Below are 27,107 nucleotides of genomic sequence, written 5' to 3'. Positions count from 1 at the left end.
GATTAAACTGAGGTAGACGGCTGCAGTGTGTGCCACATGAATACATCCCTGGCTTGTGGCTGTTGCAGGTTCCATGCTGAGCACGACCGTGTTGGCAGAAGACGCCATCAGCCTGGAGGTGGAGGCGCACACAAAGTTCTCCGTCTGGGTTTCTTTCTGCGAAATCTACAACGAGAACATCCACGACCTCCTGGAGACGACGGTGCCGAGCGGGGCCCTGAGGCGGACGGCCCTGCGTCTGTCCCAGGACGTCAAGGGCAACGCCTTCGTCAAAGGTTTGAACGGTTGTCTAGAGTTGAGCGAGGGTCTGCGCTGAGGGCAGATGAGTGTCGTGTCTTCAGGTGTTTAGAAAACTCTCCGTCCACACGTTGTGTTTTCAGATCTGCGTTGGGTTCAGGTCAACAGTGCAGAGGAAGCCTACAAGGTGATGAAGCTTGGTAAGAAGAACCAGAGCTTCTCCTCCACCAGGCTCAACCAGCTCTCCAGCAGAAGGTAGGAAGGACGGGAACAGCTTGACCCCTTTCTGACTTTGCTGTGACCGTTTCATAGCTTTGTCTAATCACCGTGTCACACCGACGGTCACCACGTTCTCTACAATCTCTCTTCTCTTTTCCTTTAGTCTAAGCAGGATGTGGTTTGTCTGTATGAACAGCTGTGGCCTTGCCTGCCTGGTCTTTATCTCTGTACTGTAGTAAACCTCTGGGCAGCTTCTTGCTCTGCTACTCAATCTGGTGAGACGCTCTAAGACCTGGAGCTACTTCATGATTACATCACATGAGTCATTTCATTTACTAACAGAATGCCACCACCAACCCAAACAGGTCCTGTGGTACCTGAAGAGATCAGTCACAGTGTGGAGCAGCTGTGTGTGTTTGCTCTTTTCCCCTGCATGTTTTCCTCTCTCACCTCACCTCTCCTCTCCTCTCCTCCGCCAAGGCCATGTTTTTGTCATTTCTGGGGGGGAAATGAAACAATAGAATGTAAAGTTACCTAAGTGCACTAAGGGGCCGGATGTCTTCACCTGAAATGAAACTTGTACACAGGAAAATCCATATTAATATCAAGACCAGGTGCTCGGTCATAATCACTGCTAATCAGCTGACATGGCAAAAAAGTCACGAATGAGGTTTCACTGTTTTTATGCCTGCTGGTGTATGGAAGTCTTTATTTTTGTCCTGATACGTTTGTTTGTCCTCCTGCAGTCACAGCATCTTCTCCATACGCATTATGAGGATTGAGGACGTCGGGACTCCAAGGGTTCACAGCGTCAGCGAGTGAGGACAAACTTAACCAAACCTTTACCAGCATTTATTCACATCAATCAACAAGGAAGGTGGTTGTATGAGAGCTGCGTTGTTCTGTGTGCAGGTTGTGTCTGTGCGACCTGGCCGGCTCAGAGAGATGTGCAAAGACCCAGAACAAAGGAGAGCGACTGAAAGAGGCCGGGAACATCAACACGTCTCTGCTCATCCTGGGGAAATGCATCAGCGCCCTGCGGCACAACCAGCAGGCCAAGTGAGAAGCTGACCAGGTAGAGGAGAACATCCAGGCTCCTCTGTTTACGGATCTAACCTCTCCTCCTCTGCCTTTGTCCTCAGGCTGCTGCAGCACGTTCCCTTCAGGGAAAGCAAGCTGACCCACTACCTGCAGAGCTTCTTCTGCGGCCGAGGCAAAGCCTGCATGATCGTCAACATCAACCAGTGCGCCTCCATGTACGACGAGACTCTCAACGTCCTCAAATTCTCCGCTGTGGCCCAGAAGGTGAGCTTCCATTATGTTCCAGATAGAACTCAGGGGAATACACCAGCATTCATCCCATCACCTGTCTGTCTCATGTCCCTCTCCAGGTTGTGGTCCCCGTGGCTCGCACCGTTCCCATCATAGCCCACAAGTCAGCCGGTGACGGCGGGGCTCCGGTAGGCAGCAGGAGGAGGAGCTCTCTGAACGGCTGGGAGAGCAGCCTGGAGGATGTACAGGTGGGCTCGCTTCTCTCTGCACTCTGCTTGGATTATCGCAACGTGACGCTCTGTCTGTATTGTCATGACAACTTTATTTCACCAGGAGAATGATGATGATGACGAATATGAAGAGGAGAGCAGCCTGATGGAGCAAACAGAGCACCACAGCAACGAGGACGAAGATGAGGAGATTGTTGTTCGTAAGAGGACCTACCAGGTCAGCTCATCACTGTGGGACATTAACATAATGCTCTGAGCCAATCAGAGGCCTCCCTGCTGCTCTGCGTTCAAACCAGCAGCAGGTTTCAACACAAACAATAATCTGGTTAATCAGAAACTCTAGTAAACGGGCCTGGGAGTGTGAATGATGTGATCAACCACCCAGCTCTCACTTTACACTCTCAGTTTGGATGAGGATGAGTTTGTTGCAATGCAGAGTCGGTGAACTCACCACTGAAAGGTCAACAGCGTTCTCCTTTTCCCTCTCTAAGCGTGTGTGTGTGTGTGTGTGTGTGTGTTTACGTTGTGTCCCTTAGTGGCAGGCGGCGATGCTGAAGCAGCTCCAGGTGCAGCTGAAGAGGCAGCGGGCGGAGAACATGCTCCTGGAGGCGCGGGTCAGAGAGGAAATCGGGAAAGAGTTCTCCGATCTCTTCTCTGACATGCAGAGCGACTTCACGTGAGGCTTCCTCCTGTTTCTACGTCTGCTCAGGGAAATGATGTGCAGGCTGTGTGTGGATCTGTATCAGGCTGACTGTGTGTGTGTGTGTGTGTCTCATATCAGTGAGCGCCTGGCGAGGGAGAGACAGATCCTCCAGGAGCAGGCAGAAGAGAGGCTGGAGATCTTAAAGAATTTGATGAAAACAAACTCCTCCTCCAGTCCAGATGCACCGGCAGACACGGTACTAAACTCTTCAAAGCTCATTGAAAGGTTTCCTCAAGGAATAAGTCATTAGATGTAAATGATGGAGACCCTTCATGTTCTTGTTGTTGCTCCATGAGTTCTCCCTGATGTTCCTTGACCTGTCTGTCTGACATTCTCTTCCTCCTGCAGGACTGCGGCCCTGCTTCTGCTGACCTTGCAGGGATGAACAAGGCCGTCCAGGAAGGCCGGACGGGCCGGGAGCCGGGCCGAGTCAAGCCGGCGGAGGGGGGCGGCGCTTCTGAGGAGACGTCACATGGCCAGGAGGAGCTGCTGAAGGCCCTGAAGGAGGAGCAGCGAGGGCACCAGGAGGCATTGGCTGCCCTGGAGAAGGAGAAGAGAGACAGAGAAGATGCCCTCACTGCTCTGGAATACCAGACCGTAGGAAAGGAGGAGGCACTGGCCTCCCTGAAGGAGGAGAGGAAGGGGAAGGAGGAGACGTCCACCGCACTGGCGGAGCTGAAACGAGCAAAAGAGGAGCTGCTCCTATCTTTCCAAGAAGAGAGGAAGGCTAAAGAGGCGGCGGTGCTCGAGCTGAAAGGAGAGAGACAAAGCAGAGAGGAGGCGCTCGCTGTGCTGGAGGAGGAGAAGAGAGGCAAGAGGGAGGCCCAGTGTGCTCTGGAGGAGGAGCGACAGGAGTTTAACAGGCAAGTTGAGGAGAGAACAAAGAAGCTACAGGAGGACGCAAGAGCCGATCAAGCCTCAGTCAAACTCCAATCTGCCCAGGAGCAACTGGACCGTTGCTCCAAGGAGATCCAGCAGAAAACCTCCCAGATGGACTCACTGACCCGGGAACTTCAAGCTCTGAAGCAGGAGCTGCAGCTGTCAGAGGCATCTCATGACACTGTGGAGGATCAGATGAAGAAGGAAGTGTCTGAGCTGAGGAAGAACCTGGATGATGAGAGGAAGAACGTCGAGTTCAAGTCCAAACTGATCCTGGAGCTGGAGAGCAAAGTAGCCCAGGCTAAAGAGCAGTCTGCTGAAGACCAGCTGAGCTCAGGACAGAAGCTCCAGCAGCTCACTGAGAAGCTGGACCAGCAAGAGCAAGCTTCAAAACAGGAAGCTGAGGAGCTGAGAAGGAAGCTCCAGGAGCAGCGACCAGAAGAACTAGAGTCTGGACAGGAATTACAGCACCTGAGGAAAACTCTGAAGGAGCAATCAGGAACCTCAGAGAAGCAGGTAGAGGAGCTCACAGAGAAGCTGCGAATCCAGGAAGTCACGTGGAGACAGCAGGTGGACGAGCTGAAAGACCAGCTGAGCCAACAGTCCACCTCTGTCCAGCTCAGACGAAAGCTCAGAGATCAAGAGCAGACCACCGAGCTTCTCAAGGCTGAACTAGAGGAAACCAAGGGTGTGAACTCTGCTGCAGAAGATCTGAAGAAGCTAAATGCTGACCTTGAGGCTGAGCTGACAGCGCTGAGGGCAAAGATGGCTATCATGGAGAAAGAGAGAGGGAGCGCTGAAGCACAGGAGTCTGTAACCTCCCTGAGTTCTCAAGCTGCTCCCAACACGGTGGCTCCTCCACCTGCTGACGGAGCCTCAGAGACGGAGAGATCGCTGCAACAGAAGGACAAACGCACGCAGGCCAAGCTAGCCGAGCTGGACAGAGCTTCATCAGAGAGGGAGGCGGCGCTGCGCAAAAAGTTGGCGGAGAAAGAGGCCGAGGCCAGATCCCTGCAGAAGAGCCTGAGGGAGGCGGAGCGGCGTCGGGAGGAGGAGGAGAGCCAGGCGGTGCAGGAGGCCCGGAGGAGAGAGGTGGAGAGGCGCAGGGAGCTGCTGGCCGTGGCTGAGGAGGCCATCACTCAGAAAGACGCCGAGCTGGAGAAGAGAGTGCAGGAGATCAGCAGGTAACGTTCCCGTCCCATCACGCAACAAGGACCAACTTTAAAGGTCTATTTGATTCACCCAAACCCTTTGTAGCTCACCTAGAGGTCATTGGTTCGACTCCATCCATGGATCTCAGCCCAACGCCTCATTGTTCAGACGATGCACTGATTTATAAATGTGACTATTTCACCTTTATGTGCTTTTCTTAACTTTAACTTAACTTGACAGCTTTGGCACCATTGAACCTTCAGATGTCCTCTCATCGGCCTTTTATCTCCTCGTCTCGGCGCTGAGCTTAAATCAGACGTCGGACGAGGCTCGGGTGATTGAGCTGTCAGAGAGCAGCCCCTCTAACTCCTCTTATGCTGCTCTGGAGCTTTTATTTCCTCCTCTCCAGTCATCCTCAGAGGAAGCAGCCCAGCTCCTAAAGCAGTATATCTGTGTCACGCTCTTTAATACCAATGTCCACAAAGTTCTACGGCTTTTCCTGTAATTCCCAGAAGAGTGGATTTGTACCCTACATCACTCTGTCACGGTGGAATCAAAGTGTTGTTTTCCCCTAAATGTGCTCTATTTACCGATCCCTCCATCCGTCTACCCACCGGGTTAAAGACTCAAACAGGAAGTACCAGCGCCTCCTTCTAAAACACAACCTGTAGCTCAGTGTCATCCCCTGTCTCTTCCTCCCAGGCTTAAGGAAAGCTCCAAGCAGGACTCCGATCGAGTCCGGAGCCTGAACCTTGACCTCCAGAGGAAAGAGGACGACACGTCAGACCTCAGAGAGAAACTGGCCGACTGCAAGAAGCAGATCCAGCAGGTCCAGAAAGAGGTAGAAGCTCACACACTCTCATCTTTAACAGGAAAGGATGTCATGTCTGCAGAACTGTTGTTACTTTTTATGCTGCAAGTTTGTGTTCTGTTGCTTTGTTGTTTTATTTATAGTTGTGAATTAGTGTTCCACTTTAAGGCATTAGAGCTTCAGAGTGGAGCTCTACTGGAGCAGCTCATTAAGTTCAGTCACTTTGAGCCTTTGAAGTCGGTCTTTTGCAAATGCATGACTGAATACATATAAGCTGGGTCATCATTATGTTCCCTTAAGAAGAAGTCTTTAAATCTCTCATTGGTCAGCCAGCATCAGTCAGGCTGTATTCTGAATGCAGTTAAAGGGTTAATGAGTGAGTTTAGGCGGTACACACTTGACTACATCATAAAGACTGAGGCCGGCCTGTGTGTGCTTCTCACAGATCTCCACCATGAGGGAGGAGGAGAGGTGTTTGAAGCAGAAGCTGGGCGATGTGGAGAAGGTCAGGAGGCAGCTGCAGTGCGACGTGGCCAACAGAGACAGAACCATCCAGCAGCTCAAGGCCGTACGTTTGTAACACAACACGACAACACAACAACGCAACAGAGACCTCCAGCATCATGGAGTCTGAGCTCTCATGTCTGCCTTCCTCTGCCTCCCCATGTAGGAACCATCCTCTGACACAAAGTCTGACCAAACACTCCAGCTGTACCAGAAGGCCTGTGCAGGTAAAGGAAGTGTGTGTGTGTTACATTTATTTATTCAATCAGCTGGCAAAGGTGTGTGGATTGACGACTGTAGCACAAAACTGTTTCCCGTCAACAAATGCAGTAAAAGGCAACCAGGCAGCATGGAGGCCTCTCTACTCTACTGAGCTTATAGTTTAAATAGCTGTGTGTGTGTCTGTGTGTGTTTCGTGGTCCAACAGCCACGCTCCTCTCTGGCAGTAGATCAAGTTATTTCTGTGTGTGAAACAAAGGACACTCCAGGGCAGCCTCATGTAGCTGTGAGGTCCCTGTGTGAGTCTCAGAGGATCTCCTGTGTCCTTGATGAAAGTGCCGCAGGCCCGCTGTGCCTCTGTGACTGACCTCCACCTCCTTATGGAGCAGAGGGGAACAGGAGAACTCCTCCCTCTGGCTCCAGGACGCCTTCACACACGTCCTCTGCCATCTGGGCCGGAGTCTTCTCTCTTGTAATTCAGTGTGTGGCAATCGGTGTGTTCTCCATCCTTTCAGACCTGGAAGCTAAGGAGCGCCTGATGGCCGACATGCGTTTGGCTCTGGGGGAACAAGAGGAGACGCAGGAGCAGATGGAGGAGGCCCTGGAGGAGAAACTAGAGCTTGTTGAGAAGCTCACCAACGGTAAGATACAGGATCTGAAATCTGTAGCAGAGTGAAGTGTTCATTCAGGACACAGAGAACTTTAAATGCCTGTAATGTTGTTTCTTGTCTTTATCATGCTGACCTTTCACCTTTCACCCTCTCAGAGGTGGAGATACTGAAGGGGAGGCTGAGGGACGAAGACCACGGGAACGACACGAGTCACCACACGGACGGCCAATCAGGTGACCTCAATCTGGCCAAACTGGAAGCTGCCAAGGCCCAGGAGAGCTTGAAGGTAAGAGGCAGGGTTTCCTTCATCTTACATGGGAGGAGACGTTCAAAAGGAGTGAACTGACTGTGTGTGTGTGTGTGTGTGTGTGTGTGTGTGTGTGTGTAGCTGTGCACGGAGAAACACCAGGCCGAACGCAAAAGGTGGCTGGAGGAGAAGCTCTACCTGATCGGCCAAGCTAAAGAGGCAGAAGACAAGCGGAACCAGGAAATGAGGAAGTTCGCCGAAGACCGAGAACGCCGCGCTCAGCAGCACAACCAACTGGTGAGAACCACTGCTTTGGTCCACACACACTTCGTCTTCCTCCAGGTGTTCCACGACGAGCTGTAATTGTGTTCATCCCTCCATCTTTCTTCCTCTGGTTTCACACACACGCACACACACACACACACGCACAAACACACACACACACACACACACACACACACACACACACACACTTTAAAGTGTATTCTCGTTCCTCAGTTCTTAGTCATGCTCTTCCCCTGTTTTCCAGGAGTCCCTGTCATCCCAGCTGGCTGAGAAGGAGCAGACCATGGAGACGTGGAGGAGGGAGAGAGACACACTGGTGTCAGCCCTGGAGGTCCAGCTCAAGAAGCTCCTCTCCAGCAACGCAGAGAAAGACCAGCGCCTCCTGCAGCTCCAGCAGAGCGGCACTCAGCCACCGCCACCAGAGGTCAGTCACACATCAAGAGACCAACCGGCTGTCAGCGGCTGTTCACCGTGGTAATGAAGTGCTCTGACGAGGTTAATCCAGGTGAGATCTCTAAAGCTGCCAAATCAGCCTCTGAGATAAAGGAGAGACGGAGACGAGGCACAGGAGGAAGGTTAAAGAAGGTCATGATGAGGCCTCACCTGAGAAGGAGAGAGAGACACTTCCTCTTTATTCATCTGTGGGGCCGCACTGCAGCCGGTGATGTCACAGCTGACTGAGGGTTCAAGTCCCAATGAGCAAGTTAGTGGAGTATCCACTTCAGATAGAAAACATTCATGTTGTGTGAAGAGATGAGGTCATAGAGTTCCTTATAAGGCAAAGTCCTAGAACAGGAGGAGAGCATCTGTAAAGGGTCAAAGTGTGTGTTCATTCATATGCAGTTATGTTCAGGGAGCAGCATTCAGTCTGAAACATGAGGAGGAACAGGAGACGCAGACTAACCTTCAGAATGATCAAAGGAACTGAGATCAGATCACAAGTCTCTCCTCTGATCTCTACAGTCGTGTAAACCCCAGATCCTTCATATCTTCTTAAAATGGGTTTTCCTGGCTTTGAAATGTTTGGACCAAGAGAAATCTGCTAATGTGAGGAAACGAGTCGCTTTACTTTCTATAATATTCCAGAGTTATGGAGGAATTTGGAATGCAATTGACGTACATGTGTAGAGTCCTCACTCACAGCCTGACGCACAAAGCAAAGGAAACCAGGCACACACACTTCCATTTTCTGCTCCTTAATAATTGGAACAGCTCCATAAGATGCTGAATACAAAGAGGAGACTTCCACCTTCCTCCTGTGTTTACTCATTAGTTGTGTTCACACTGATAGCAGAGACTTCCCCGCCTTGCCGTGCTCTCGGTAAAAGAATGGATGACTCTGCATTTTGTTGAGCGCGCACACACACACACACACCCACCGCCACACACGTACGTTGTGTTTACTTGTAACACGGCTGAAGTATGCCTCCACACTTTGCTCACACTCAGCTTTTGTGTGTCTGTCATAGCAACATAACTGCTGCCATTAGCTTCACCCCCCCAAGCAGCTCCCATGGGCGACTCCAAAACAGAGTGTGAAGGGCAGCCGGTAACAAATCTCCCACAGCCAATCGATGCAGGCCTGAGGTGCGGGCGCATCGATTTCCGAATCTGTCTCAGACGAAAGTTGGGAAAGAGTTGTGGCTAATTGAATGCAGGCATCGCTATTGGAAAAGCTTTAAATGATGGGATGATAAGAAGGAAACATGATACGCGTGGCAATGTGTGCGAAAGCAGCCCCCGCCCCCCCGGGCAGTGAAGCCCAGTCCTCACACACATCCTGGGCCCGGTGTGGGAGCGCTGCAGCAGCTTCCCCGGCCCTGATGATGATGATGAGGAGGAGGAGAGAGTCACTAAACTACAGTGAGAATCTGCACACACACACACACACACACTGCTCTGCACGCTCAGAGTAAATGACTGAGCTGGAATGGATTATTGATGAAGAGTGGCTGGTCTAAAGGCTTCACTCAGAGCCCAACACATTTCCAATAACGGATGAATTTTCAATAAGATGCATTCATTGTCATGACGATTGGCAGGGGAGCGTTTTAATGCAGTCTGGTGTTGCACTCAGACACAGAGTTACCAACTGTTACCTTCAAAACAACAGTGTTTCCCCTGAGTGTGCAGCCTGGGGTTTGCTCTTTACTTCTGTCGTTTAGAGATGGGTCTTGGTTGCTTCTCCTCCTCAGGGAAATCCATTTGAGAGCGTCTGAACAGAGGAACGGTCCTTCACATGTCATGAGTCTCTGAGTCTTCTGGTTCTTTGTGAATGGAGGAGTCGCTCCCCTCTTCTCTTCTCCTCACACTCCATCCAGTTTACTCTCCACGCTGATGGGGATGAGATCAAGCAGAGAGTGATCAGGATGGCCGATCAGAGAGTGATCAGAGTGATCATGGACCCGAACCTGGAGTCCCTGGAGTGTTGTTGAAGAAGTGCTCTGTTGTCTCTAAACACTCAAGGACAAAGTCAAAGCCGTCTATCTTTAACATCTGTGCTGCTGAAGCCATTTTAAGTGTTCAGTCATTAAACGTGTCCTCCCAAAGAGCTCCTTTTGTGTCAGACCTCTGCTTGTCCCTCGTGTTGCCGGGCAAGGTGAGGATTTTTTGGATTGTAATTGGACGGAGCGGCGAGACGGTAAACACAAGGCGTGACTGCAGAGGAGACGCGTGGAAAATGTGACCAGCTGAGTGAAAACGGTCTGTCTGAAGCCATCACACGCTGGCTGGAGACGGGGATATGGATTTTCCTATAGTGCACAAACGATTAGACAAACAGCGTCAGCATTAATAGATGAGCGTTTTTATCATTTGTTAATTGATTTAAGTCATTTATTAAGGAGCTACGCCGGACACGGGCCGGACACGGCGCCAAACACGGGCCGAACACGCTCTGTTGAGGCTTCCCCCAGCATGTTCCACATCATTACAGATGACATCATCACACAGGGGTTAGAAGACAGCACTTTGATTGGTTACAGGATCAGAAAATATTGTTGAGATTGAGAATTTTATAATACTTTTGAATAGATTTTAGATTTTTATTTGAGCGCACCAATAACCAATATTTAATCCTTTTATGTTACTTTGATTTTTTCTGACCCTATTAAATGTTTCCTCAGGTTTATTGCTTTATTGTTTTGTACATGTGTTAGTCTCTACTCTTATAGGCTCTAACTCGTAAGAACAATATCAAGTGTGCCATTTCCTTTGAGCTCACACAGTTTGTTGTGATGCACTTGTAAGCTTTTAATGCCTGGAAACTTTTTACCAGAGGTCAAACCTGAAGTCTTCTCAGGAAACTAAGCCCACAGAGCATCAGACGCTCGCCCGTATTGCTTTGTGATCCCGGAGACGCCTCCCTGTCTCGCTCCTTTTTGTTCTGAGTGTTTCATCTCATTACTTGTTGCATTACCTTACATTAGCTGTGTGTAATGGCGTCGCTGAATGACCTCCTCGTCCTTGAACTTTGCGTTCCAGAGCGGCGTCACCGTGGCGAATCTGCAGGCCGCTCTGTCTGAGAGGGACGGCCAGATCCGGGGGTTGAAGGAGGAGCTGAAGGCCTCGGCTGACAGATGCAGGGAGACGGGCGCACAGGTCAGAGCTCACACACTCTTAAGGCTTCTGTCACAACAGAGACGTTCACCTTCAGAGGCTCAACGTCATGACAACATAGAAATATCAAATATGAGGAATATTAGCTCAGCAGTGCTATCAATGCAGAACAGCTCAGGAAATCTATGCCTGGGTTGAATTGCAGCCCGGTTTAGATGTAAACTCAGAGGAGTCTTGATCTATTCTGGCTCAGCTGTGTGTGATTCCTCCTCTCCCACTGCTTTAATAACTCCACTGCTGCAGCCATTAGTGACGACGCCTTTCACCCAAAATGTTCCCTTTTCTTATTTTTAGCGGCGTCTCATAATGTTGCAGCTTGAAGTGAAGATTAACCCTTTGATGTCCTCTCCCGCCTGTGTGATCTGTACGAGCTCGCCTTGTTCACACCGTCGCAGCTTTAAATCCCCACAGCAGGGGGTCGGGAGGAAAAAGCAGCTCTATGTCTCTGGTGTGTGTGTGTGTGTGTGTGTGTGTGTGTGTGTGTGTGTGTGTGTGTGTGTGTGTGTGTGTGTGTGTGTGTGTGTGTGTGTGTGTATCCCATGAAGATTAGCACCTAATGCAGATGATTGCCTCACATATTGGGAGTGTGTGTGGGTGTGTGTGTGTGTGTATCCCATGAAGATTAGCACCTAATGCAGATGATTGCCTCACATATTGGGATAGTGATTTGCACGGTTGTGTGTGTGTGTGTGTGTGTGTGTGTGTGTGTGTGTGTGTGTGTGTGTGTGTGTGTGTGTGTGTGTGTGTGTGTGTGTGTGTGTGTGTGTGTGTGTGTGTGTGTGTGTGTGTGTGTGGTTGTGTGTGTGGTTGTGTGTGTGTGTGACCAGCTTCTGCACTAAACTCTGTTTCGGTCTCCTGCATTAAGAGCAGCACTTGAACACTTCACAGTGACTGAATCCATGTCTCAAAAATTAAACGAGTTAATTGAAATCATATTTCTAAGGATCCCTCATCAGTCTGACACTAAGGAGCGTCGCAGCAGTGGACTTAGTGCGCAGCAGAGCAGAGATTCACAGAATCCAATTTCCTCCTTTTTTAGATTGCGTTTGAAACTCAATGTGCTGCACTTCAGCACCGCACAACAACAACGATGGTTTGTTCGTGACCAGCGGCTGAAGCTGCAGTGTGACACGCTCGGCCCCATTCCATTATAATACACTCGTATATAACACACTGTTTGTTTGCAGCGCAGGTTGTGACGGTCGGGAGCCTCCATTGTGTCTGCGGTCGTACTCGTGTGTGTGTGTGTGTGTGTGTGTGTGTGAGCGCAGTGGGAGGTTTCCTGCTGAGCGAGGAGACAAGGAGACAAGAGCTTTAAATATCACACGAACTCTACTGAGATGTTGTGGCTCTTGTGTGAAGATGTGACATTGGAAAACACACACACACACTCCCTCTAAATACCTATTTTTATTTTTTTTTCAGTTCTGCCAGTCACAGAGCATCAGTCAGGCGAGCCCCGGAGTGAGTGGGACACCACAGAGTGAGCCGGCTAACAGGAAGTCTGGAGCGGGAAAGAGTGACACCAGAGCGTCCGTCTGCAGTCAGGTGAGACGAATCTGTAGTACAAAATACAGAAGCAATCAATACATGATCACAAAAGTCCCGAGCCGCTGCCTCTCCACGTCTGTGGTTGGTTCATAGATCAGGGTTTCTATGGTGATGATCCTGGAGAAGGCTTGGAATTTACAAATGTGTGTTCCAGATCCTGAAAAATGATGTAATAACCCAAATATGTTATGGAAAACTCATGGAAAAGTTTAATTTAATATCAGCAAAGTGAAAACAACAAAGATACGAAATGGCAAAGAAATTCCAACCAGTGTGTGTGGAGGTCATATTGGAGGATGTGAGAGGATCTGTACAGGAATGTGGAGGGAAACTGATCTGATTCCTGTTCCACAAAGCCCATCTGACACACCAAACACTTCTACTTTGCCTTGTTTGATCTACGAGCACAACAGCGCCGCGACATCGCTCACATCTGACCTTTTCCCCACCGCTTGGCGTCCCGCAGGGCTCTGTGGGCTACCCGTCGGTGCTGGAGTCCTCTGAGATTTCCACGGAGAACGGCAGGACCAGCCGCTTCCCCAAGCCGGAGATGGAGATCTCCTTCAGCCCGCTGCAGCCCAACCGCATGGCTCTGCGACGGCAGGGGGAGGAGAGCTCGGTCACCGTCAAGATCACACGCTCGGCACGCAAGAGGAAGAGCGGAGAGATGGACAAGGTCAGAACACGGCACACAAAAGCAACAAGCGCCCGTTTGATGACCCATATAGAGTACCAGTCCAGGTTTAAGGGGTTAATACTTCTAGAAATAAGATAACTTCAGAACAACTGCAGCCGTTTTGTGTCACGTAGCGTCAGAGAACAAGTTTGCTCAATTTTTCCACTCCCTATCCTCGGGGGGAACCCCGTCGTAGTGCAAGATTGCCCTCAGCCTGAATCAATCCTACATACACACACACACACACACACCAACTGTTTCTCCTGGGGATCAAACCCCCGCACAAGAGCACCGAGTTAAATTTGTCTCTGGATACGAGCGCCGTGTTTGCCGTTTCCTCTCGTATATTTGCACGGTTTTTACAGCGATGGGGCCGCCGCCGAGCTGAAGGTATAAAAAATGCATGAGATGGAAGTTTGCCGGCTGGGCTCGTAAAAGAGGGGAGAGGGGAGACAGAGTGGCTCCGTCATGACGACACGCCTCTTTCCTCCTCGTGTGTGTGAAGAGTTGGAGTGTCACAGTAACAAAGTCCTCTCTTCTACCTGAAGTCCACCTGATTTGAAATAATTGCAGAAGCGGCCAGAGTTGAGAATCCTCTGCAGATGAACCCTGTAACCTTCATTTCCACCTTAAATGACCTCAGACGCTCCCACGTGAATCAGAACCACTGTGAAAGTCAAAGTGTTGTTTTTTTCCCATCCCTTTCTGAGTGAAAATGATTAATGAGAGCTTTAAAGGCTCAGATTGGAGGACGCACGCTCCTCCGCAGCGACTCGGCGTGAAGCTACAGACGATCCATCAAGTGAGATCTCAGAAATTAATGATGTGACCGAGGCGCTGAGGTTTTCCTGTCTGAGCAGCCTCCGCCGGTGGTTTATAGGGATGCCTGCGTCTCGGGAGGTAATCCTCACGGTTTTGATCGATAAATCAGAGGGGGACGCGGCCGGGGACACCTTATTAAAAGCTTTCTGAGGAACCGCGAGCTCCAGACTGAAACACAGACGGCAGAGGTGAAGCGGGTCCTTACCTCGCTCCATCCTCCTGCTAATATGGTTACAGGGGCAAAATCACATTAGTGAGAGAGAGAGAGACACACACACACACCCACACACACACACACACACACACACACACACAAACACACACTTGTTAGTGAGTGAAATGTAGTGGCTGTACAGTGAAAGCGTATCAGAATAACTTTCTTATGGTTTGAACTCGAGCTGCCACAATTCAAGGATTAGAACCAAATGCTGAGTTTAGAAACAATGGTTGGATACCTGTCGAAGTAACGCATCGTCACGTAGTTTGAAACGCGTCACCGTGTCTTGGCAAGTTGGCTCAATTACGATCATTTATTAGTATTATTATAAATCTGGACTGTGACTCTTATAACTATATAATCAAAACAATCTGTAGATTCATTGATTGTCTAAACGGTGGGTAGCATCAGGCGGAGTTCAACCCCCCGCTGTGTAATCCAGGAGAGAGAGAGGAGCGTGTAGCAGCAGTCAGATGTGAGAATGTCTGCACAGATGGACTCTAACAGCAGCTGCAGGAGCGAGCGGCGCCTGCCAGGAGCACAGCAGAGGAAATCTGTTAAACTGTGTAAGGAACACAGCAGCGCCGTCTCACCAGCCGTCACCTCCCGTCACTCACAGCAGCTTCATCCTGCGTGAACTGGAGATGCCGGTCGCTCACACAACCGATGGTAGACGAGCAGACGTAAGAGTCCAGACTGGGGGGGGGGGGGGGGGGGGTTTAAAGGAAGAGGAGGTAGGCTGAGTGAGGTAAAGGTGGTCGCTATGGACGACGCCTCGCTGCAATAACATTAAAATGCGACAGAGGAGACGCACTTATGTTAATGTGTTTGTCTCAAACTAATGCAAGGGAAGTAGGTTAATGCCTCCAGTGTGTTTGGCCCCTGAGTGGAGGTGAGTCAGGGCCGTTGTGGGCACAGATGCAGGCACACACACACACACACACACGCTTAGAGCACAGAGGAGCGCGCCTGCTGCATGCAGTGGGACATCGCAACGCGTCTGAGGCCAGAGGAGTGAGGAAGGGTGACGTTGATATGACGCAACCTGACAGCTGTGTGGACGGACATACAGTCACGGTGTTGATGTATGTCTGTCTGTGGGATGTAGGCTGGTGTTCTGTCATCTAGTTCATCATGACCCACATACCTCCTCCTATCAGCTGGCTCCTCCTCCTATCAGCTGGCTCCTCCTCCTCCTCCACTGACTGATTCCCTCCAAGTCTCAGTGTCATGAAATTGGCAGATTTGGCCGACCTGAAGGACGTGAGGCCATTTGCAGCCTACAGTCCTGAGCCCCACACACACACACACACACACACACACACACACAGAAGAGAAACCCATCACAGGAGCAACTGAACAGAAACTGCACGCACGTCAAACGCTATTTATACATCGGGCTTTCTGAGGCTGCGTCTGACGGGGAGGGTTTTGTGTGCGGCGCGCTGGAAAATGTGTTGTGTGTGTTACGACACCGCTGCTGCACTTTGGCTTCAGTTGGAACGGCGTTGAGGGGAGGAAGGGATGCATTTTTAATGCGGCAAATTCATGCTCTCAGGTCCGCATCAGTCAGAAAAGGCAGAGCAAACATCGGTGCTGTGAATCAGAACCAGCTGCACGTCCAGCTTTGTTCAGTCAGTCAGTCAGTCAGTCAGTCAGTCAGTCATGCTTTGGCTCTGGTTTCATCCTGCATGTGAAGGAATCAGCATCTGAATGAGCTGAAAGCACAATCTGATGAATAAATTCCACATTTTATTGGCCGAACTCTGATAAGTCAGTATTCACACACACACACACACACACACACACACACACACACACACACACACACACACACTCGTTCAGTAACCATGGTACAGCCATCAGTTTGATCTACACACAGGAGCATGTCCCCTCCTCATGCTGTCCACCAGGCAGTAACACACACACACACACACACACACACACACACACACACACACAGACACAGGAGGAGATCAGGTTAGATGATCAGCTACAGGAGGAACTCAAACCTCAGTTCTTGTGACCTACGAGAGAGAGCTTTGACACTTCCTCTCTCTGCTCTCTGGGTTGAGCGTTAGTAAAGTGTCGCTCTATATTCTGTGCCTCCAAACGCAGGAACATTAACCCTTCCCTCCTGCACACTGCACATTACTGTTCCATCAGCACACCAACCCTTGGAATATGGAAATGCGTTTCCCTTGTACCTGCATTAGCTCAGTGTGTGTGTGTGTGTGTGTGTGTGTGTGTGTGTGTGTGTGTGTGTGTGTGTGTGTAGACTGTGCAGCCACACACAGCTTAATGAGGCATGTTAAAGACCTTATGCATGTCATTTGTAGTTGAGCGTGTAGCCAGTGGACCGGTACCAGAGGTAATGGATCAGGCAGGTCTGCACAGGGGGGGGGGGGGGACTACAATAACAAATAATAATCAGGAGACGTTTGTTTGTTTGTTTGTTTGTTTGTTCATTAAGATCCAAACAAAATTGATTTTTTTGTGTGAAACATTGTTGGCTTCTTCTTATCTGTCATCTAATCGTCTGTGTGGTGTGCAGGCGGGCAGAGAAACATCAGTGTGACGCCTTTGCTCCGGGGCAAACCTCCCTGAATCACTTGATTTAGCTCAGGGGAAAGAGTGTGGACGCTTTGTAAAGAGTTACAGCTACAGGTCTGTAACCCTTACCTCATTCAAAACAGAAGATGGATGAAGTGGATTCACAGGTAGACTTTAGATATAAAGGTTTTCGCCAAAGAGTTTGGTCTTTAGCCCTTTCTTTAAAGACTGAGAGGGACTTGAACCTGGCACCAGCACCTCACCCCCACTCTGAGGGTGAAGGGTGACCTGGTTGCTCTGCTACTCGTTTTCCCCTCGACCCAACCGCAGCCCACAGGCACTATGTACTGTGAGGTGGAGTGAAAGGTTCCCAGAGAAGCTCAACCGATCGACTCCATGTGGCTGAGACAGAAACACACACCGGCTCCACTGCCCTCTGTGGTCCCCTGAATAATGTGTGAGTTGGTTTAGAATCTGTATCCCCACACATTTGACTGTCTGACCCCAGGAAGTGTTCAAGAGCAGAGAGAGAGTGTGTGTGTGTGTGTGTGTGTGTCAGGCCTGGGGTTTGAGCCAAAGGTCTGAAAGCTGGTCAAGTGCTCTCTAAGGCCCCCAGAAACATTTCTTTAGGGAGAAAGTGTTTCACATAGTTTACTTATTGCCTAAGTTTAAGTGTCAGCCTCCTCCTGTGTCGGCGTTTAGAGAGAGACTACAACACCACACGTGCCAGTGGAGTGAAGGGGTTAACACGGACGACCTGCGCTTGTTCCGTGCCGCCCTTTAATACCAAATCAACTTGTTTGACCCTCCCTGTGTTGATTTATTCCATTTTCCATTAATGAGATTCAAATGTTCTCCCTCCTCAGTGTCCCTGAATGCATCTCAGCTCTGCGGTCGTCCTGTGTAAAGTCGCTGCTGAATAAAAGATGGAACATTAAATTGGAATGAAGAAGAGCCCACTTGGTAGAGGAGCCATGTAAATCACGTGACTGGTTAACGTCTAATACCCGGAAGATTCAAGCACAAAGCTGCAGTTTGTTAGGGATCGTCTCTGGCTGTGCTGAAGTTTACATTTCCTCCTTCTCGTCCACGCACTTGCGCTAAGTTATGCAAGTCAGGTGGAGGAGTGCTCCTGAAAACCTTTCCGGCTTTAAGATAACCTTAATTTAGCGTGAAAGGGCTGACATTTAAGAAAAGGTATGAGTCAGGCGGTCAGGTCAGGGCTGTAAGTGTGTAAGTCATCATATAGCACACACACACACACACACACACACACACACACACACACACACACACACACACACACACACACAGACAGAAGTGCAGACTGATGATGCAATCCATCTGCCTGTCACGGCTGTTGTTGTTTGAGGAATACGTTCGCTCCCATGCATTATGAAACGGTCGTTGTGGTAACGGTCGTCATGGAATACAGTAAAGGGTCTGGGGGAATTATTGCTTCCATGGAAAGCCAGTCTCATCCACTTACAGATAATTGTTATAAGATAATAATGAAGAGGAAAGCGACTGGGCTGTGTGGCGACGCAGCAGTGTGGACATGATTCACTTTGACTGCTGCCACCGTAGGAACGGGACGGGGATCAGGAACAATGAGAGCAGCGGTCAAACCTCATGTTCCAGCGTTTAGTCAGGGCCTGAGTGGGCTTAGAGCAGGGAGAGCTGCAGGAACGCACACACTACTGCTACTGATGTTCTACAAAGCACAGAATGACAAAGCATCTGATAGGAGTCATAGAGGAGAACTATTCAACCAGCTGAGAGCCACTGTTCACGTCACAAGTGAGCATTTTGACTGAGAGGGGAAACTTCTATCTGAAAACATTCAGTGAAGGTGTGAAGACATTAATTTAGGCTATGGAACTAAAGATGAAGACGTTGTAATGCGTCTTTACCAGCCTCTGTTCATCTTAGAGAGGATGTACACTGAGTGATGTGTGTATCCGCCCTGCAGCTCCCAACTCAAGCTCAACACGCCGTCTGTCTGGGTAAATTGGCGAGTGGCTTGGCTCTGTCCGTGTTCTCTTCTACTCGTAAGACAAGAGTTTCCTCTTTTGATCCCGGCAGTGGGAGTATTTACAAAACAGAAAGCTGTGCAGTGAAAAGCTCAAAGTAATTCAGCTAATGACTGCCGTTTGTGCTGACTGGCCTGGAGTTTCTACAGAGACAACTGGAACAGAAAGAGGAGGGAAGTGGACGTGGGGGGGGGGGGGAGATGAAGAGTGAAGATGAAGGGTGAAGCCACATGTCCGGAGAGGAATCGCACAAATCAACTGATAAAAGAGTGGAGAGGGGAATAAAGGTACAAATATGAAATTGACAGATTGGCTGAAAATCTCAAGGTAGGAAATGGAAAGAGACATTTAGAAGGAGGCAGGGAGGAGAGGAAGAGGAGCACGGCAGTGGAGTGAAGAGGAAGAAAGCAGGGTGGAGAGAGAGGAGAGGAGAGGGGACAGGAGACCAGAGAGCAGAGGAGTAGAGTAGAAGCAGGGATCGCAGTTTGGTGGAGGCGTAGAATGAAATGGTCGAGATGAAAGCAGAGGTGCTGTGGAGGCAGAGAGGATGGAGGGGGAGCGAGGAGTAAAACGGCGATGGAGAGACGCAGAGAGAGAGCCGACAGTCACCGGAGGTCTGAGGACTCAAACTGAACAGCCCGGGCTTCATGCAGACAACCAGTGAGTCAACCGTCTGAAGCAGGGACTTTGGTTCTTACTGTAAAGGGAAACTTCACAGAGGTGTCAGCATAAATTGCAGGCTGTGTTCACTTTACTGAGGCCGACACACAGCCGGGCCCTCGCCAACACGTCAGACAAGAACAAACGTGAACGCAAAGGCAAACAGAAAGTCCAGGCTGTCCGTTTGTATCTCCTACACCTCACAGTGACTAAAGTGTACACACACACACACACACACAGTGTACACTTGTCCCGGTTGGTAGCCGTTAACATAGATGCATATCCAGGCGCTGTGAAGTGACACGGCCTATACTTAGTGGAATTTACTCTCCCCTTTCACGCAGCCTGTAATGAATCACCGCTCGCCCTCGCCGTCGCTCTCACACAGCCGGTAATAAAGACCTTTCCACTTCCATACACACACACACACACACACACACACACAGATCCTACCCACCGCATCAGCCCAGGCCCGATCGGCGAATTATCTTCATGGAAATAATGTCTAAATATATAATATCTGCTCTGAGGCCCAGGCAATACAAAGACTTATTCTGAAGGGAAAGGCTCTGCACATGGAGGAGCTGTGTGTGGAAACTCCAGTCTCTCTCTCGCTCTCTCTCTCTCTCTCTCTGGAGCGTTCTGACAGCGTGAACATCACTCCTCTCCTCTAACACGCAGCCACAGCGCGGTTATTGTGACGTAAAGCACGTTTAAAATGTTTCGGAAGAGAGCGTCGGTGACTTTTCTTCTTCTTCTAATCCACAAATATCACAGAATCCACTGTCTGCTGGAACAAAGCTCACTTTCCTCAGACATTGTCATTCTTATCTGTGTGTGTGTGTGTGTGTGTGTGTGTGAACTAAACTGTGCTGACCTTTCCTGCTTCAGCCTTGGGTGTGTGTGCGTGCGTAATGTGTTTTTTTTGCATTAATTAATATTGGAGAGGATTGCCTCATAGATACCGACTTATACTCGCCTCTATTTACATGTGTAGGGTTTACTTAAAGGAACCCAAAGAACAGCTGTTCATTGCACAAGGTACTGCAGTATTTCTTTAGTACAAGTATTGCACTTATTACATAACAGAACCGTAGACACGCCCCTTTATGCTGCTGGAAGATCCTGCAGCACTCAAGCAACACTTTGAGTTTAAGTCAAGAATGTTTTCCTCTCTCATATGTTGTTTATGAGGAGTAAATAGCTGCTCTACGCCTCAGTCCGTACAGACGGAGAGTGAGAGAGACACACGCACACACACACACACACACACACACTCACCCACACAAAAGGGTAAACCAGCACACCAACACTTTGACACATACATATTAATGTCTCCCCTGTGCGCCGGCAGAAGCTTCCCCTCTGTGAATCACAGCCAATTTATGCGAGTAATATGTGCATCCAAACACGCATAAGAGAGCGCGTCGGGTTTCAGCATTAGTCATGAGAGCCACGGGACGAGTGGGGATCCTGCCGAGCTCCGCGAAGAGTGTGTGCGCCGTGCGGTGGAACGAGCGGCAGCCGGCCAAACTTCATCACCAAATCCACAAGGAGCTAGAAGAAGTTTGAATGTTTTTCTTCCAGATCAATATGAAAGCTGGAGTCGTCCCACACTTCTGTCTACTTAGCGCTCTGAATAAGTCATAACAGCCACGTCAAAGTGTAAATGTATAAATGCGGCGGTGGGGCGCTGCGAACAAAGGGGACCGTGGGCAGGCGGCTATCATAAATTGAGGCTTTGATGGCTGGGAGGAAAGCTGTGAAGCACAAGAGAAACGGCACAAACTGGAAAGGAAACCAAAGGAATAATGAATAATAAGATCAGGCAAACATCTCAAACGCAGCTTCGTTAAAGAACGCACACGTGAAGAAGAAGAAGAAGAAGAAGCTGCTCAGGACTAAACGGCTTCATAATAACAACCTGCTGGTCTGCATCCAGCGTGAAAGACTCCACACTCACTGCAGGAACAGTATGCTGGTAAGGCTTCATTGACAATTAGTTGCAGAGTCAGAATAGTCGGCCCGTGATGTCCGACCCTCCGGACAAACGCTGCATCAAACTCACTCAATACATTAGCTAATGGGGGAGTTGGCAGTGTGGCGCTTCCTTCACCGACTCGGATTTATTATAACACAATGACTGATTGATTAAGCTGATAAGTGTAAGGATGTAGTGAAATGTAAGATGGAATGTAACGTCCAGTCGAGACAACACACAGATTAGAACATACCAGCACTGCTAAAGCATTCATACATGGAGTTTATGTACAATTTAACCAATGTTGTGTCTAGGCAACCATTTTACAGCAGCAATGACCCGTTTACTGCCGCAGCCGTCCTCCACGCTGGGCGACGGCTCGTCTTCCTTCGGTTGGCTCAGAGCCCAGCTGTTTCCAAACTGCAGACGGGCGTTAGATTTGTTTTTGACGGACAGCCTCGCCGCTGTCCGCTACAAGTGGGCGATGTCACTCCTTTATTGTTCATTAGATGCATTTTACTGAACTGCTAAGCAAGTAGTTTGTTTGGTTTGTAGCAGAAATCTCTCTCTCTCTCTCTCTCTGTCTCTCTCTCTCTCTCTCTCTCTGCTGCTGACTCTGATTCTAACCACATTGTTTCTTTCCTGAAGTCCAACATTTTCAGGAGGAGCAAGCGGCGAACAACGGCCAAGGTACCTTTGTGTTCTCATCCGCCACAATCCATGAGCGGTCCCAATCATTCTTCATCCCGGTTGTCATCATCACAGCCGCAGCATTGTCGTCGTTCACCTCATTAGTGTAGTTTAGTTTCCGCTCCAGAGACAAATAACACATTGTTATCCATTATTCATCAGTCATTCTAAACTCCAAGAGACGTGCAGGGGTCAGGAGAAGTCCAGAGTTGCTAGTTTGAACCCTTGGTAAATGTTGCTTTGAGCTCCTGAGTAGTTGTTGTTTTGTTAGTGGTGTGTACACTCTCCCAGTCTGTCAGAGAGACGTCCTGCCTGTCCTCCTCCCGACCCGGAGCCCCCTGAGCTGGTTGGTCTTCACTTTCTTCTTCGAGGGCCCTTCAGTTAACTCGGGGGGGGTCGCGGTGTGAACTTCTAATTTACCGGGCTGCTTGTGTGACCACAGCCCGCGCTGCTCCCACCTGACAGCTGAGGTTCTGTTGAGATGTCTCCCTCCTGCTCAGACGCACTCCTGCTGAAGTGTCCTCATCACTCTGAGCTCCAGTGGGAGAGAGACGGAGCAGAGACGGAGCTGCTCGCACCAAACAAAGCACGCCTAGTTACTGTGCGGCAGCAGCTTAGACGTCTTCTGATGTGTGTGTCCTGCCTTGTTGACACTTCAGACTGTGTGTGATAGTGTTTAGATCCGGGCTCAGTTGGCCCAGCAGGTCCAGCTCATCATGGGAACATCACAGGAGAACTCTGAGGGCTTCAGACTGTGGAAGCTTCCATGAAATGATTCTAGTAAAGCTCCTTGCTCTCTTCCTCTTCTCAAGGTCGGTTACTGTCATAAGGTGGTGTGTGTGTGTGTGTGTGACCACCTCTCCTCTCACGTTTCCCTGGTCTGTCCCATTTCTCTCTCCCTCCATTCATCCTCCTCTTCGTCCCTGGCAGTGTGGCTTCTCTTCCTCTCTGTTCTGCAGATGAGCTTCTAACGATTTATTGACGATAATGTGTGTGTGTGTGTGTGTGTGTGTGTGTTATTTGGAGGCTGAATCACCGCTGTCCCAGAAAAAATAGCTTCATCTGAATTCTTCCTTTATGATTTCCTCTCTGTTAGTTTCTGTGACCTCCATCTGTCAGACTGAACATTAAACACAACATCACCCCAAAGAATAAGTCCTCATCTCTGTGCAACCAAAAGCCCTCCTCCTCCTCCTCCTCCTGGGTCTCTCCCCTCATAGGAGCAGCTGCCCTTGTGTCTCTTTGAGGCTGTGACCCTTGAGTAACTCCACATTAATAAGGTGAGACCGGTGTTGGCGTCTGCAGCGATGCTCCTGGAGTCGTTCCAGGTGTTTCTGAGCCAGCAGAGGCTCTAATGGTCATGACAGCCGGGACACAGCCGTGGCTTTGTAATCTTCCTCTCCTGCCACCTGTTGCCATCAGGCGTTCGGTCCGGACGGCGTGTTTGTCAAGTGGAGACGCAGGTTTTGCCTGATAAACGCTCAGCTGTGGCTCCTCTGTGTCTCTGTGTCTCCGTCAGAGAGAGAGAGAGTTTAACTCCAGACTCATTACTCACTTAGATCTCTGTCTCCTCTCCGTCTTTGTCACTTGCTCTTAATTCACTTCTCATCTCTCCTTCACGTTTTCCACAGGCTCCCTCCATCACACACACACACACACACACTCTTCCTTCTGGCCGTCATCGATCAGTTCTTCTCTGAGTCGTTCTCTGGCCTTCTGCTCCTCTTCTCTTATCTCTTCCCTCCCTCTCTTCCACTCCCCTCTGATTATCTCTGTTGCACACTGTGTGAGTCACACAGAACACCACAGGATTTGACCTTTTTCAAGTTGATTATTATACATTGTGCCTCCCACCCCTCCCACTCCTCTGCCTGCCGGGTGGAGGAAGATGACGTCTAGCAGGGAGGTCTGTTGATCGTTGAAGTTGGTAGAACGAACCAAAGGCGTGATGCTGTTTGAACTACACTGAGAAACAAGAAGGAGGAGTTTTGGTTCATGAAAGCCCCAAGATCACAAACAAACTAGACCCCTAAAGAGCGGACAGGTGAGGAGTCTGAATCAGTGCGAGCTCCTTCCCTCCCTCCTCAGACTCCTTCAGTCCTGGTCCCCCCTCAGGCTGAAGACTTTGTTAATGGCGTCCGAGTCTCTTCCACCTGGCTGACGATGGCAGCTGTCCTGTGTGTCTCAGCCTGGTTCAGGAGTTTAATTAGGTGTTTCTCAGCCTCTTCTTCTTCTCTTCTTCTTCTCTGACTGGTAGCAGTTACGCCTGTCATCTCTCCGAGCCTCTGGCAGGTAAATGACCGTAAGAAATGTTTTCTCTCTCTTCTTGAAATGTATTCAGGCTGGTAAAGTGGTGGAATCGGAGACAAATGTCTTTGTGTCGGCGCTTCTGAATGGATTTCTCCTGACGTCTAGCTTGTTAATGACACACACACACACACACACACACACACCCTCACCAAATCGCCCTGCCATCCTGACACCGTCTGTGGGCGACTCTACCATCATGCCATCTAACCTCTCTGCTCGTCTGGCGTTTGTACAGATGACTCAGTACACACTCAACCTCTTAACACTTGTTCCCTCTGTGTGTGTGTGTGTGTGTGTGTGTGTGTGTGTGTGTGTGTGTGTGTCTGCCGCATGTTCGTCTGTGCCTTGATAGGATGAAGTGGAAGCGGAGAATAAGAGGAACACCAAGACCCGACTGGGGGCCAAGCTGACCCCCCACCAGGAGGAGGTGAGACACACACACACAGACACACACAGACACACACAGACACACACAGACACAGACACAGACACACACACACACACACACACACACACACACACACACACACACACACACACACACACACACACACACACACACACACAGTAACCTGGCCCCTTTTTCCTTCACCGCCGCTCCGATCGTCGTCGCACAGAAACGTTTCCTGGCTGCGAGGGGTCCCTTGCTGTTACTAGGCAACCTCTAATCAGCCATCAGTCACTTCCATGTGTGCTCATCAGAGTGTTTAGGCCACCGCAGATCTAAATCTCCACTCTTCCTCTCAGCCCCACGTCTTTGTTGATTTCTGAGGGTTGAACTGTTTTTGAGGACGGTTACGTTTCCACGGCTGCGTGAACCCATGATGTCATCAGGACGCACTCATCTCCATAACAACAGTACAGGGTAGAAGGCAGTGATGGGTGTCACTGTGCGCTCTGCTGTTTGTCTCCACTGAGGAAGAGGAGGCTCCTCTCTCTCTCTCTCTCTCTCTCTACCTGCTGACCTTTGACCTCTCACACAGAGCTCGAGCCTGGCCAGGCGCTACGAGTCCCAGAGCAGCATCCGCAGCAAGAAGGAGGCCACGCTGCAGAGGATCGGGGACTTCCTGCAGAGCTCCCCCACCCTGCTGGGCTCCAAAGGTCAGTGTGGTGCCGCTCTGAAAGGTTTCAGCCGCAATCGACTTTCCTGTAGATGAGACAGAGGGCAGAGCGATGAAGAGGATCAGAGCTTAGCAGGGACAGAAGGGAGAGTCTTCATAGAGACGTTAAAGAAGAGGGAGGGAGAGCAGGGACCTGGAGGTGCACAGGTTTGTTTAGACGTCGTTCTGTGTTTCAGGAGGTTTAGGGCATCGATTCTGCTCCGGGGAGGGGAGGAGGGGAGGAGGAGGAGGGGGGGTGACACGGCCCAGATGGGCTTTATTGACTTTGTGAGACGCTTGAAAAAGCTTAGAGTCCAAACTCAAGGACAAACCAAAGCTCCCAGAGTCCTTTGGGACTAAATGGGTGGTTTGGGTGTGTGTCTGTGTTTATGTGTATCTGCTGATGGTGTTCATCCTCTCTCTCTCTCTCTCCCTCTCTCTCTCTCTCTCTCTCTCTGTCTCTCTCTTGTCTCATTCTCTCTCCCTCTCACTCTCATCCCTTCCCTCCCTCCCTCTCTCTTTCTCTCTCCAGCTAAGAAGATGATGAGTCTTGTCAGTGGCCGTAGTGAGTCAGACTCTGTGTCCTCCTCATCTCTCAACATGAGAGAGAAGAAGAGCAAGCGGAAACTTTACCGTCCTGAGATCTCCTCCCCGATGGAGATGCCTTCACACCCGGTACGAGCACGCACACACACACACACACACACACACACACACACACACACACACACACACACACACACACACACACACACACACACACACACACACACACACACACACACACAGCATTAACCCACAGTAGGGCTAACCATGACTTGTCTGGTCTCCTCTGCTGTCAGATCATCAACATGGAGGCGGAGGAGAAGGAGAGCGACCACCTGATCATCAAGCGCCGCCTCCGCTCCAGGATGAAGTGAAGAGGTCACAGCGTGTTCTCCTAAAGCTCCTCATGTTTAACCTTAGTTTAGAGATCAATCAGCTGCTGCGTGCTGATTTGTCACTTTACCTTTTTTTTATTTACTAATTTAACTTTATAAGACTCTTTTGTTTCTCCTTTGATTGACAGTTAGTACACAAACACACACACGTGAGGTGTTCTGATCAAAGCAGCGAAGAAGAAGAGCGTCCAGAGCGACGTTCACGCGCTGAGTGAGAGTCTTTACTTTATACTGATTATAGTCACTTTACACCACGCTTTCACTCCAGGACAGTGAGGCTTTGAGGGGCCTGTAACCATAGTGACGCTGTTGGAAACCTCTTTATTTTGACATTTTGTGAGGAAGCCGCAAAGCAGAGCGTCACAGAGCGTCACAGAGCTGCTGGTAGAGTGTGTCCCTCTTTATATTCGTCCCTCCATATCGGTTGAACTCCTGCACTTTATTTTTCCCTATGGAAACCCAAGCAGGGTTCATTAACCCCGACTCTTCTTCTGTGGTGTTCTTCAGTGCCACCTCCTGGTTACAGATGTTTGCTCCTCTGTTCTGGATGAAGGAAATTTCATGTTCAGTTGGTTGATGACATAAA

At 49.8% G+C, this 27,107-nt stretch overlaps 2 protein-coding genes across 3 annotated transcripts in view; both read left to right on the top strand.

Annotated features, from left to right (window-relative positions):
- Nucleotides 1–316, top strand: part of LOC143015433 (kinesin-like protein KIF20B) — a 2,588-nt gene extending 2,272 nt beyond the window's left edge. The window contains exon 7 of the mRNA XM_076169408.1: nucleotides 69–316. Within this exon, the coding sequence (XP_076025523.1) occupies nucleotides 69–316 (248 nt within the window). The remainder of the gene's footprint in view (nucleotides 1–68) is intronic.
- Nucleotides 160–27,107, top strand: LOC143015440 (kinesin-like protein KIF20B). Of its 2 annotated transcripts, XM_076169421.1 has the most exons (24): nucleotides 160–275; nucleotides 381–492; nucleotides 1,203–1,274; nucleotides 1,369–1,515; nucleotides 1,599–1,761; nucleotides 1,848–1,976; nucleotides 2,062–2,175; nucleotides 2,495–2,634; nucleotides 2,740–2,857; nucleotides 3,010–4,724; nucleotides 5,395–5,533; nucleotides 5,949–6,071; nucleotides 6,174–6,234; nucleotides 6,742–6,867; nucleotides 6,993–7,123; nucleotides 7,226–7,381; nucleotides 7,614–7,793; nucleotides 10,853–10,969; nucleotides 12,413–12,535; nucleotides 13,005–13,214; nucleotides 24,833–24,907; nucleotides 25,464–25,581; nucleotides 26,113–26,255; nucleotides 26,423–27,107. In XM_076169421.1, exons 2-24 carry the CDS (start codon nucleotides 428–430, stop codon nucleotides 26,498–26,500), a joined length of 4,443 nt encoding a protein of 1,480 aa, XP_076025536.1. In that variant the 5' UTR covers nucleotides 160–275; nucleotides 381–427; the 3' UTR covers nucleotides 26,501–27,107. The 2 variants fall into 2 exon arrangements, with proteins under 2 accessions (XP_076025536.1, XP_076025537.1); XM_076169422.1 differs by lacking the exons at nucleotides 12,413–12,535; nucleotides 13,005–13,214.

The sequence above is a fragment of the Genypterus blacodes genome, unplaced genomic scaffold, assembly GCF_046128005.1.
Source record: "Genypterus blacodes isolate CSIRO-AG114 ecotype Tasmania unplaced genomic scaffold, CSIRO-AGI_Gbla_v1 ptg000201l_1, whole genome shotgun sequence".
Taxonomy (NCBI): Eukaryota; Metazoa; Chordata; class Actinopteri; order Ophidiiformes; family Ophidiidae; genus Genypterus; species Genypterus blacodes.
Note: the sequence above shows the minus strand (reverse complement) of the source record. Positions and strands in the feature narration are given on the sequence as shown.

Bases quoted from the DNA above. Each gene is read 5' to 3' on its own strand.
- LOC143015440 (XM_076169421.1), top strand. From the start codon at position 428: ATGAAGCTTGGTAAGAAGAACCAGAGCTTCTCCTCCACCAGGCTCAAC. The intron at 6,235-6,741 runs GTAAAGGAAGTG...CCATCCTTTCAG, and splicing joins GTACCAGAAGGCCTGTGCAG to ACCTGGAAGCTAAGGAGCGC. The intron at 7,124-7,225 runs GTAAGAGGCAGG...GTGTGTGTGTAG, and splicing joins AGGCCCAGGAGAGCTTGAAG to CTGTGCACGGAGAAACACCA.